Source organism: Cyprinus carpio, chromosome A6 (assembly GCF_018340385.1).
Source record: "Cyprinus carpio isolate SPL01 chromosome A6, ASM1834038v1, whole genome shotgun sequence".
NCBI classification, from domain to species: domain Eukaryota; kingdom Metazoa; phylum Chordata; class Actinopteri; order Cypriniformes; family Cyprinidae; genus Cyprinus; species Cyprinus carpio.
Genome location: NC_056577.1, coordinates 8,717,726 through 8,728,464, shown reverse-complemented (window position 1 = coordinate 8,728,464; position 10,739 = coordinate 8,717,726). Strand labels below are relative to the sequence as shown.

Sequence of the window (10,739 nt, the reverse complement as noted above, 5' to 3'; positions counted from 1 at the left end):
AACGGGCCCTACAAAGGCGCAGGATGACAGCCGACCTTTGCCGATCCGAGGCTCCGGCATACCAACCCGGTCAGAAGGTCTGGCTGTCCACCCGGGACATCCGCCTGCGCCTGCCCTGCCGCAAGCTAAGTCCCAGATTCATTGGCCCATTCACCATCCTTGAGCAGATCAATCCGGTCACTTACAAACTCCAATTACCACCTGAGTACCAGATTCACCCCACTTTCCATGTGTCTCTCCTTAAGCCTCACCATCCCTCTGTTTCTGCCTCCACAGAACCTGGCGAAGCCCCCCCTCCACTCCTCCTTGAAGACGGTGCTGCCTACGAAGTAAGAGACATCCTGGACTCCCGGCGGCGTGGTGGACAACTTGAATACCTAGTGGACTGGGAGGGATATGGTCCAGAGGAACGTTCATGGGTCCCACGCAATGACATCCGAACTTACTAAACACCTTCCACTCCAGTCATCCTAACAGGCCAGCTCCCAGAGGAAGAGGACGTCCACCACGTCGTCGGGGTCCTCGGCCCTCAGGAGCGGGCCGTGGGGAGGGGGTACTGTTACAGACACGCCAGGTTCCACCTCCATTCAATCACAGCGCACGCCCTCACCTGAGTACTGAGCACTTCCACCTGACCCTCATCAACAGTCAATCACCTCTGCACTACAAATACCACACACACGCACTCAGTCAGCATCTTAAAAAAAACATCTTAAAAAAACATTATCTGGAAAATATTTACTACCTCTTAAAGAAATTGTATCCATTGGTAGAATAAAATAATTTGTGATTTATCATAGAATAGTAATGGTACACTAACAGCTTGGTACCTTATTTTTTTTTTTATCACTGTTCATTACAGTTAAGTCAATGTTTTTAATGTACCGTCATGAAAGACAAACAATTTAGGTACAAAAACGTGTATTGTTACAACCCTGTTACCTAATGATTTCTGACCAATATAGAGAAAGAGGTAAAAGAGGTAAACTGTACTTTTTAACTTTCATTTATTACTATGTAATAATTAGGAAAATGTAACCATTTACTACACTATTTCTTGTTACCTTTTCTGTGGACCCCCTAGTGCGTCCTTGCAGTTGCCGGGGGTCCCTGGAACAGTTTAAAAACTCCTCGTCTAATTAAACAAGATGCGCATGGACCTCTACATTTAACAGACCAACCACAATAACAGTGACAACCACAAGAACACATTTAATTAAAAGATGAGGTCTGATTAATCACCACATGAAAAGTAATTTAAAGTGACAACAAATGCAACAACAGCGGCATAAATAAAAACAAGAGTAATCAGTTAAATTTATTCATGCCGTGCATTGCTGTGATCTCAAGTACTGCATCACAGTGTATTATCCTCACATTACACACCTTGCTAAAAAATGCCTAGAAAGAAGAACATAGAAAAGCTTTCTTTGTGTTTGAATCTTTGGTGTGCTTACTGTTTAATGTTTAAAGCATTTAAATTGGGGGAGGAACAGATCTATGTTGATGTTGAGAGTTTTAAGGGGTCTCTGAGGTAAATATGCAATGTCGGCTGTGCAGAACCAATAATCAACTTTAAAGGTTCCAGTGATTGTAATTCCTGTGTAAATAGAGTTCATTTATGGTGCCTCTGTGATGTATTAAAAAGTTTGGGGCGACCACAAAAAAAAAAAAATAATAAATTAAATGTTCAATGAATAAGGCCATCTTTGGACAGCAATGCAGCACAGAAAAGATACATTGACTTTTTAATCACATGGAGTGACATAAACTTAAATGCATGTAAATGATAAATGATCAAATGATAAATAATGTAAATAAGTATTATTAAATATTATTTAATATAATGCAAAGCCTGCATTAAATTGTGACTGTATGGCAATTTTTAAGTCAGTAACTATAATTTTGATTTAGAAAAATTCCAAACTTGGAAAATGGAAAATGTCAGTCATCTGCCATTAGACCTAAATTCTTTTTCTCTCTTCTTTGATCCAGATAAACCCAGCATGCACACACCTGAAACCTTGGTGAGAAGTCATGTTGTGTATAATGCAAAGGTAGAGTTTGAGACATATTTCTTATTTGTTCCTGTGGTTCTTTCTGCTTCTGCTATATTTACTACACAGTGGGGGGACATATACACACACTCAGGCACCCTGTGGGCCATCCTAAACAGCAAATGCACACTGCATACCACTGTGTACACTATATCTTTGACTTTGGGATGTGAGATGTGTGTGCGTTAGGTGTGTGAGAGATAGCCTGCTTCACTGAAGCTGTTGCTATGATGGATGTAGTGATGTTTGAAGTTGTAATAAATGCACTTGAGAGTGTGTGTGTGTGTGTGTGTGTGTGCGTGTGTGTGTGTGAGTGTGGAGTGTTATGAGAGCTCCCAGAACTCCCCTTCTCTGACCTTCATCAGTTTTTATCTCCAGCAGCAAGAACAAAATAATACACACACCTATGCTAATCAACCCATTCACCAATACATACAAAATACATTAAATTGACGCATAACTAATGTTTTAAGGTTTGTGGTTTGTGTCTACTGTGTGTTCATGTAGTTCTTGGGGATCACAGAAGTGGAGCAGCCCAAAGGGACAGACATGGTCCGTGTGGCCGTCAGGAAGCTGAAGGTTGTGTGTGCACAGCACTCCACTATTCTGAACATTTATGGGATATAAAACATACTCACGGTTCTTCTCGCCTGTTTATGGGGCAATAACGGCTGTGATAATTAAATGCAAATATACAGACATTTTAAAAGGCCAAGTTCACTTCCAAAGTTCATATAACAGGCTCAAGCTGCATTTCAATTTTATGTGAGTGCCAGTTAACACAAGACAAAAGCTGGTAGGTAAAACAATAATTTATATAATTAATCTGATAAAATATAATGAAATTATAATAATTGAATAGTGATTCTTAATTTTTTCATATCTAATTATTATAAATTAATATTCTGTATTTTATTGTTATATTTTACATGATCATTTGTCTTCAATCATCATTAATACTGTTGCTGATATTAATATTCTAAAGACTACACTAACCTGTTTAGAGTTAGAGTTAGAGTGACTTGCTTATGATTTTCTCCTAGTGAACGATGAAGCTACTTTCAAAAAAATCCCATAGACCTACACTGAATGAGGGACCTGAGACATATTTTGGGACAAGAATATTATAGAGAGTTTTAAGTGGGTCTTTTCAGCTGATTAACCACCTAGCAATGCCTTAGCAAATTCATAGAAAAACCCTGGCAACCCTAACACTGCCAAACTCCCTCACATTTCTTTTAGAAAACGTAAATATCTTTTGGAAACATCTGTGTTTTTATTTAATAACTGAACCAAACAGTCAATACACAGGACTCTGCTTATAACGAAAACTGTTTATGAGACTGAAATAAAGCTGTGATTCATTCACGGTGGGATTTTTAGGGGACAGATTAAGGGCACAATAAAAATGTCCTTTTCCTGGGCGAAGTTTCTTTCGCCCCAATTTATGTCCAGCTTTGGACTTTCTGCAGGTCAGTGCATTGCTCTAGAGATGTGTTTGAGCACCTCATTTCACCTGATGCTCTACTGCTCTCCAGCAGCCTTTAAAAAATGGTGAACACTCCCAGCTCTGACTGCTTTTCCACTGATAGTATGTATTTGCACAGCATGTGCTGAATCACTTTTGCTTCCTTAGTTTCAAAGGCACATCAAGAAGTCAGAGGGGCAAAAAACTCCTAAAGTGGAGCTTCAGATCTCTATATATGGTGTGAAGATATTGGACCCTAAAACCAAGGTAGGTTTTCTTTAATATAAAAATCATCTTATGTTCAGTCAGAGGAAGTGCTTTATGAATAAATATAAAACCATATTGTTGATGTGATTCCATGCATGCCGGTGCTACTTTAGACTTGAAAAGTCACAGTAATTTATTCATCCCAATGAACTACCGCACTACCATCCTCACACCTGCTCTGACAGAACAATGAAATGCAATTTAGCAGAAAATTAAATGTGCTATCTTATCTTTTAAACATTTACTGTTTAATGTCATGCCAATTAAGTGCCGTTAGCACAACTGGCAGAATTATTTCTTTCCAATACTAAAATAATTTAACTAATTCAGCAGCTAAAGTAACTAAATCGCAAAATAGGTCAGGATCTGAAAAGAAAGCCAATGTCTGTGAACAGTAGTTGTTAGAAAAATCATGAATGCCCATTTTCCATTTCAAAAGCAAAGCGGGCAGGTTGTTTAATAGGAGAATCTTCTCACATGAGAAATAGTTTCTGTTGTCATGTGTAACATGACAGGGCTCGCAAAATTTCAAAATCCCTGGTAGCTCTTCGGGCAGGTACTCTTGAGATTTTGGTAGCCAGAAAATGTATTTAACTAGCCCAAATAAAAGAAGATTTTTTTATTTCACTATTTACAGGGTATCTGCAGAATTTTTACAAATAAATTTAAGGCAATTTATAACCCATTTTAAGAGCTGCACAAGTAAAATAAACACCGTATGAGTGGTGTTGGACAATGTCTGTGGTAACATACAGTACTGAGCCATAAAATTACATGATTTACAGTTCAGATACAGGTTTTAACAAAAAACAAAAATCTTATACAACAGCATTTTAGCCTTTAGACCATTTTTATGAAAAGGGATATATCAAGCATATAAATTTTGTCAATTTAAAACTTATAAATATTATTGTCTTAATTGTTTAGATTTTTAGAAGGCACATTAACTTCTTTGCTGCTTAAAAACATGAGTTGATATTTGCATTGATCTGATCATAAACAACAAGAAAGGCTTGTTGGAAAGGCAGACTCGTTCTCTGCCACGAGGTGGTGCTTTAGGAGCGCTGAAATATTGCGGTTTCCCCGGTAATGGCTGTAAACAAAGCAGCTCAGTGCTCATAAACACTGCTTTATCAGGAATTATAGGTAAAATGAAATAAAAATGTCAACAACACGTTTCTGAGGACAGTCGGTTTCCTTCAGATACATTCAAATAAAGACATGCGCACCGTGTTTTGACTTGAAGCGTGCAGCGCTCATATTAATTCGAAGACATCATTGCATTTTGAAGTTTAATCCAGCTGTATTGCGACTCTTGTTTTCCGTCCCCAACTGTAAGACCTCTTGAAAATATAAATTACAATTAAGACATTTCTTATACCATTTAACATATTTCAAACTTTTATGGCCTTAAGTTTGATACTACTCACTTTAAGAATTTTAAAGGACCCGCGGGAGATCTGCATTTTATGTAGGCTGTTGGGCAGAGTGGTGATACATTTTGGTAGCCCGACTAGAAAACACTTTATTAAAACAATATTAAAATCCTGGCCGGGATGTGTCCCGTATGAACGGCGCATATGGCCACCCTATGCATGAGATATTGTTGTAGATAGAGTCACAGTATCTGGTCATGGGAAATCAGTAATAACCAAGGATAATAATCAAGATTGCTTCTGGGCATTTAATGCTCAGCGGGGAAAGTCTAACACTAAGTGAATTTGCAATTGTATTTGAAATTTTATTGCCGTATCCCTCGTTAGACTTCAACGAGTTTATTATGCTGTAGCGCTTGTCAGTTTGAATGAGTGAGAAGACATACAGTGTGAATGCATAAAACACATTATACTGTGAAACAAACACTTTTCTGTAAATATTCTCTATCAATCATCATTTACAATTCAGTAATGAATTTACAATTTATAAACTTATAAACTTGTCCCTTTCAAATGCACACTGTGTTTGTCCATATCAAAGATTTTTTTTATTGGATGTAAATTTAAAAGAAAATGATTTATTTGAAATTAATAAAATATAAATGATTTCTCACAAACTAAACACTAAATAACAAACTTGATTGTCATGAAATATAATTTATAGATGAGGGATCACACTTACATCCAAGTGGAAATTAAAAAAAAATGACTCACCCTCAGGCCATTAAAAATGTGGGTGAGCTTGTTTCTCCATTGGAACAGATTTGGAGTAATTTAGCATTAAATGACTTGCTCACTAATGAACCCTCTGCAGTGAATGGGTGCCGTCAGAATGAGAGTCCAAACAGCTGATAAAACATTGCAATAATTCACATAACTCCAGTCCATCAAACATCTTATGAAGTGAATTACTGTGATGTTTTTGTCAGCTGTTTGGACTCTAACTTTGACGGCACCCATTCACTGCGGAAGATCCATTAGATGAGCAAATCATGTGATGGTAAATTTCTCTAAATCTGTTATGATGAAGGAACAAACTCATCTACATCTTGGATAGCCTGTGGGTGGATATATTTTCATTTTTGGGTGAACCATTCCTTTAAAACAACATGTTATTTTAGATTTTCACGTTATTTTAGAATTATTGTGGCCTCAAGTTTCAATGTAGTTCATAACAATTCTCGCTTCCCCATCCCTACCAATTTTTAAAACAATATAAATAATACCTCTTATGCATGTAAAATGCATGTAAAAGCTTGTGTCAAAAAATTTTAAACATTTTTTCCTGTTAATTTTTGAGAAACTTCTGAAAAAATTTAATAAACATAATTGTTGAAACATAAATGAGAACACAGTTAATTCTCCCGAGCCATAAAGAGACTTAAAAACATAAACCTCTGAGCAATAAAATTTTCCTCCAGGCTGTTTTCGATTTGTTGTTTTTTGTTTCAAAATAGGTCAGTCATACCAGTGAGCTTTTCATCTTAGTTCAACTCTTCTTCCTGTTCCAGGAGATGCAGCATAACTGCCAACTTCACAGAATGTCCTTCTGTGCAGACGACAAAACAGATAAAAGAATCTTCACCTTTATCTGCACAGAACCCGAGACGAAGAAACACCTGTGTTACGTGTTTGACAGTGAAAAATGTGTAAGTAAATAAGCTTGTAATATCTAACAGAAGTTACATAGACAGAAACCTGGTTTGCTTCATGATTGCAATGTGTGCAAATCTCACCCAGGCGGAGGAGATCACTCTTGCTATTGGACAAGCCTTTGATCTCGCCTACAAAAAGTTCCTAGAGTCTGGTGGAAAAGATGTAGAGACGAGAAAACAGATTGGAAACCTTCAGAAACGAGTAAGTTTTTTTTTCTTGCTCACACGTTCGAGATGTAGATATACATTCCCAGAATACATTCTCACTTAAACACACTCATACCTGAGGGATTCTTCAACTGTGGGCACTTCTGGCCACTGTGGAATTTTAGAAAATAACTTTCTTTTACCCACACGAAACACACTTTTCACTATTTTTCAGTCTCTCCACTAACAGTGTCCAGCAGTGTGTATAGATTCAGCTCAAGCATGCAGTCTCTGGTAACCAAGTACACTTTATTAGAGGCAATATTTTTGTGTGATTACAATTGTTTTTTTTTTCTGTAATTTTCACACAATAAATATTGAAATTTTTAGTGTGTATTTAACTTTTAATATATTTTTCACATTTAATAATTTTTAGGGATTTTAGTAGTTTAAGACTGCATGTGGGTCTGGGATGAGGGTAAAATGATAATATATATAAGTTATTTAAAAAGTGGCAAAAGTAAATCATGAAAGCATAGTTTCCATAAAAAGTTTCCAAGACTGTTTTAATATTATCTTCAAGATAAAAGCTGTTAGCTTTTATTAAAAAATCGACCCCTGAGACATAAAAATGCCTGAAGTTGTAGAAAAACCCATCAGTTTGAGAGTTGATTCTTGAAACATGTCAACAAACAACAACATGGAGGAAAGCTTGCGGTTGTTTTTGAATGATTTGTATAGAACTGAGAAATTAAATAGGCAAAATAGTAGAAAATATGTATCTGACAGTGCTTGGGGAGATATGGGGAGCAAACTATGTAGACTGGTGCACACAAGGGTTTAGAAAGGGGGAAGAAACTTATTATTTGGGTTGTTCAGTATTGCATACTACAAACTTTGATAATGTCAATCTGTGAATCCGCATGGCATAAGTGAATACTGAAAATATAAAAAGCGCTGCTTACATGTGCAACAGGCCCATTTTAACAATTATTACTTTAAAAAAATATATATATATGCTTAGCATTTAATCTTTTTAACAGCTTTGCAGAAGATTCAGATATTTAGCACTCCTCGATTCTGATTCCATTGTAAATACATTTACTGTATGCCACATTACAATGTCTGCATAAATGCTCATTTTCATAATTTATACTGTATGGCACTTAAAAAGCAGCTTCCTTTGAAATGTAAATACCAGTATAGATGTAACCAGAATTTCACTGGCTCATAATCCTGAGAGCAGGCTGCAGGGGCGTCCTGTATCCCAAAGACTTATGCAAAATGTGACTGACAAATGAAAATGTGAATCTTTTTGTGCAATGTGCTTATGTTAATTGAAATTCAGGATTTGGAGATGGAGAACTCAAAACTGAAGAAGAAGCTTAAGGAGCTGGAGGATCAGCTGATGGATTCTCGCTGTTCACCAGTACGTTCAGTAGGAAATGAGACTTGCATATCATTCCAGTCAAATGCTGCTGTTTCCTGCCAACCTCAATGATTCTGCTCTCTTTCAGTTCATCAAAATGTGTTTGTTTTTCTCTTTTATCTACCCTGCCATTTGTTGCCCCTTTTCTCCATTCCAATCTATCTTTGTCTCTCTCTCTCCCCAACCCCCAGTGCCATTTTTCAGCACCTGCATGTTCATGTCTCTAATGAGCCGTGCATTTTGCAGAAGCCGCCTGCCTTGTCCTGGTGTGGTGATGATGTCACATCACTGTCCAGCCTAGAGATCGCCTCTGTCACTCTAACACCTGTCAGCTCACCCGATTCCAGCCAATCAGCAAGCTTGCTCACCCCGCCACCTGCTAAGCCCACCCACTCACAGCCCACAAGTGGTTGCATCGTGCCACGACCTCGTGTAAATGTCCCATACATAAAAAAAAAACACAGAGCACTTTGCATGTGATTCAATTACAATTTTTCCTACTTAAAGGGATAGTTCACCCAAAATAATGGAAATTCTGTTGTCATTAATCTCATTGGTTCTCATGTTTGTCATCAGTGTGGTAAATTTGAAAGGTGAAGGGTAGATAGGGAATTCTCCACACTTTTTGAGAACCACTGAAAAAAGGAAAAAAACTGGAAAAAGCACTGATAAAATGAATACATTTAATTGAATTTACATTTAAATGCTTATCATACAGTTAGGCTGGTTTTGATGCCTTTAACAAACATATTACTCTGATATCCATGTTATTAGGCTGGAAGCATACAAGCTAGAGCGCCCTCTACTGACATATTTGATATGGTTCCATTCACCCCCGAATCTCCAATAACAAGACGGCTGAACTGTAACAGCATCTCATCTCCGTACCTGCCTCCGAAAAAAGACAGAGGTGGGGGCTCCTTATTTTTGCTGTCTCTCTTAGATGAATGTGTTACACTTTCAAGCACCTGAAGGCAAAATCCATAATTGCTAATGTAATATGCTTCTCCATAAAAGGGTCCATTTGAGTTGGAAACAAATGAAGCCAGAGTATAGATGTTGAACAGAGACATTTGTTAGTATATGCGGCTGTGAATTTCACTGATAGATTGTTGTTGTTTTGTATGTATACATTAATTATATATTCATTCATATTCGTATGTATAAATATAATTTTTGCAAGTGGTGATCCATGAGCTATTGCTAAATTTCTGCTAAATGACAAATGATTTACTAGTTTGTCTGTTTGTGCTGTAGATATCGACCTGTTTGGAATAGAACCATTTGATCCGTTCATTTGTGGAGATGCTGTCTTCACCCCAGACATCCAGTCCAAACTGGATGAGATGCAGGTGAACATGTTTAGTCGTTTCTTTTTTTTTATCTTTAATTTAGTTATGCAACAATATTTAAATTCCGTTCAATATGATGATTAGTTTCATGTTATGGCAAATAATGGAGAAATGGCTGATAATTAAAAAAAAACAGATGATCGATATGGTAATAATATATTATGCATCCCTATTTTTATTCTGTTAAAGCTTTACCATGCAAGTAATAAACATTATAGGATTGAAGCACAATATGTATTACAACTGCACCATGGTACTTTTGTATGTATCAAAAAGTTTAGTCTTTGACACAATATGCTAAAAATGTTGGTGTAAATAATTTTGAACCTGTTGCTTACATACTTTGAAGTAGGATTATGACAGAATTCTTGATACTGGAACGAGAAATGTGTCATAAACATATAAACAGCAGAAGCAGCCAACATGATTGGCAGACAATATTATTAGATCAAAGGATGTAGTATTTGGCTGGCAGCTCTTACCCCACTGTATTAGACTGTTTTTAATTCCGATTTCAGTAATCCAGAGGATTATGGAAGTTTCCATTTCTGAGCACATCGTACCTGTTATGAGATTATTGGACTCTATAAGTGTCATTTGCACTTCTGTGTCTGTAAACCTTGTAATCCTGAATAATTCAATTATCTTCATCTCTCCTTTTACCTTGAATGCCACCCCCAACCTCTCAGCGGCAGAGATGGTTTGTACATGTTCTTTTGTGGTTGATCCTCACAGTGTTTCCTCTATTGTTTGATATGGTTTATATTTCAATTTACAAGCATGACTGGTTTATATATTTTTTTATTGTATTGTATGTGTTAATTATTAATTACAATTTTTTTTTTTTTTTACATTTTCTGCACCTTTCTTTGTGAGAAAGTATAATCATCAGAGTCAAAGGGCTTTGAAGAATTACTGTATGTCCATG

At 36.7% G+C, this 10,739-nt stretch overlaps 1 protein-coding gene across 3 annotated transcripts in view; it reads left to right on the top strand.

Annotated features, from left to right (window-relative positions):
• Positions 1–1,853: 1,853 nt before the first annotated feature.
• The window catches only part of LOC109091705 (PTB domain-containing engulfment adapter protein 1-like), an 11,175-nt gene continuing 2,289 nt past the window's right edge, over positions 1,854–10,739 (top strand). Inside the window, exons 1-10 of one of the 3 annotated variants that reach the window (XM_042757887.1) lie at positions 1,885–2,057; positions 2,565–2,636; positions 3,694–3,792; positions 6,740–6,877; positions 6,969–7,085; positions 8,373–8,459; positions 8,706–8,891; positions 9,234–9,369; positions 9,717–9,811; positions 10,501–10,511. In XM_042757887.1, the coding sequence (XP_042613821.1) occupies positions 1,935–2,057; positions 2,565–2,636; positions 3,694–3,792; positions 6,740–6,877; positions 6,969–7,085; positions 8,373–8,459; positions 8,706–8,891; positions 9,234–9,369; positions 9,717–9,811; positions 10,501–10,511 (1,064 nt within the window). In that variant the 5' untranslated portion in view covers positions 1,885–1,934. Of the gene's footprint in view, positions 2,058–2,564; positions 2,637–3,693; positions 3,793–6,739; positions 6,878–6,968; positions 7,086–8,372; positions 8,460–8,705; positions 8,892–9,233; positions 9,370–9,716; positions 9,812–10,500; positions 10,512–10,739 lie in introns of all 3 variants that reach the window. The other 2 variants (XM_042757886.1, XM_042757888.1) reach the window with 2 other exon arrangements.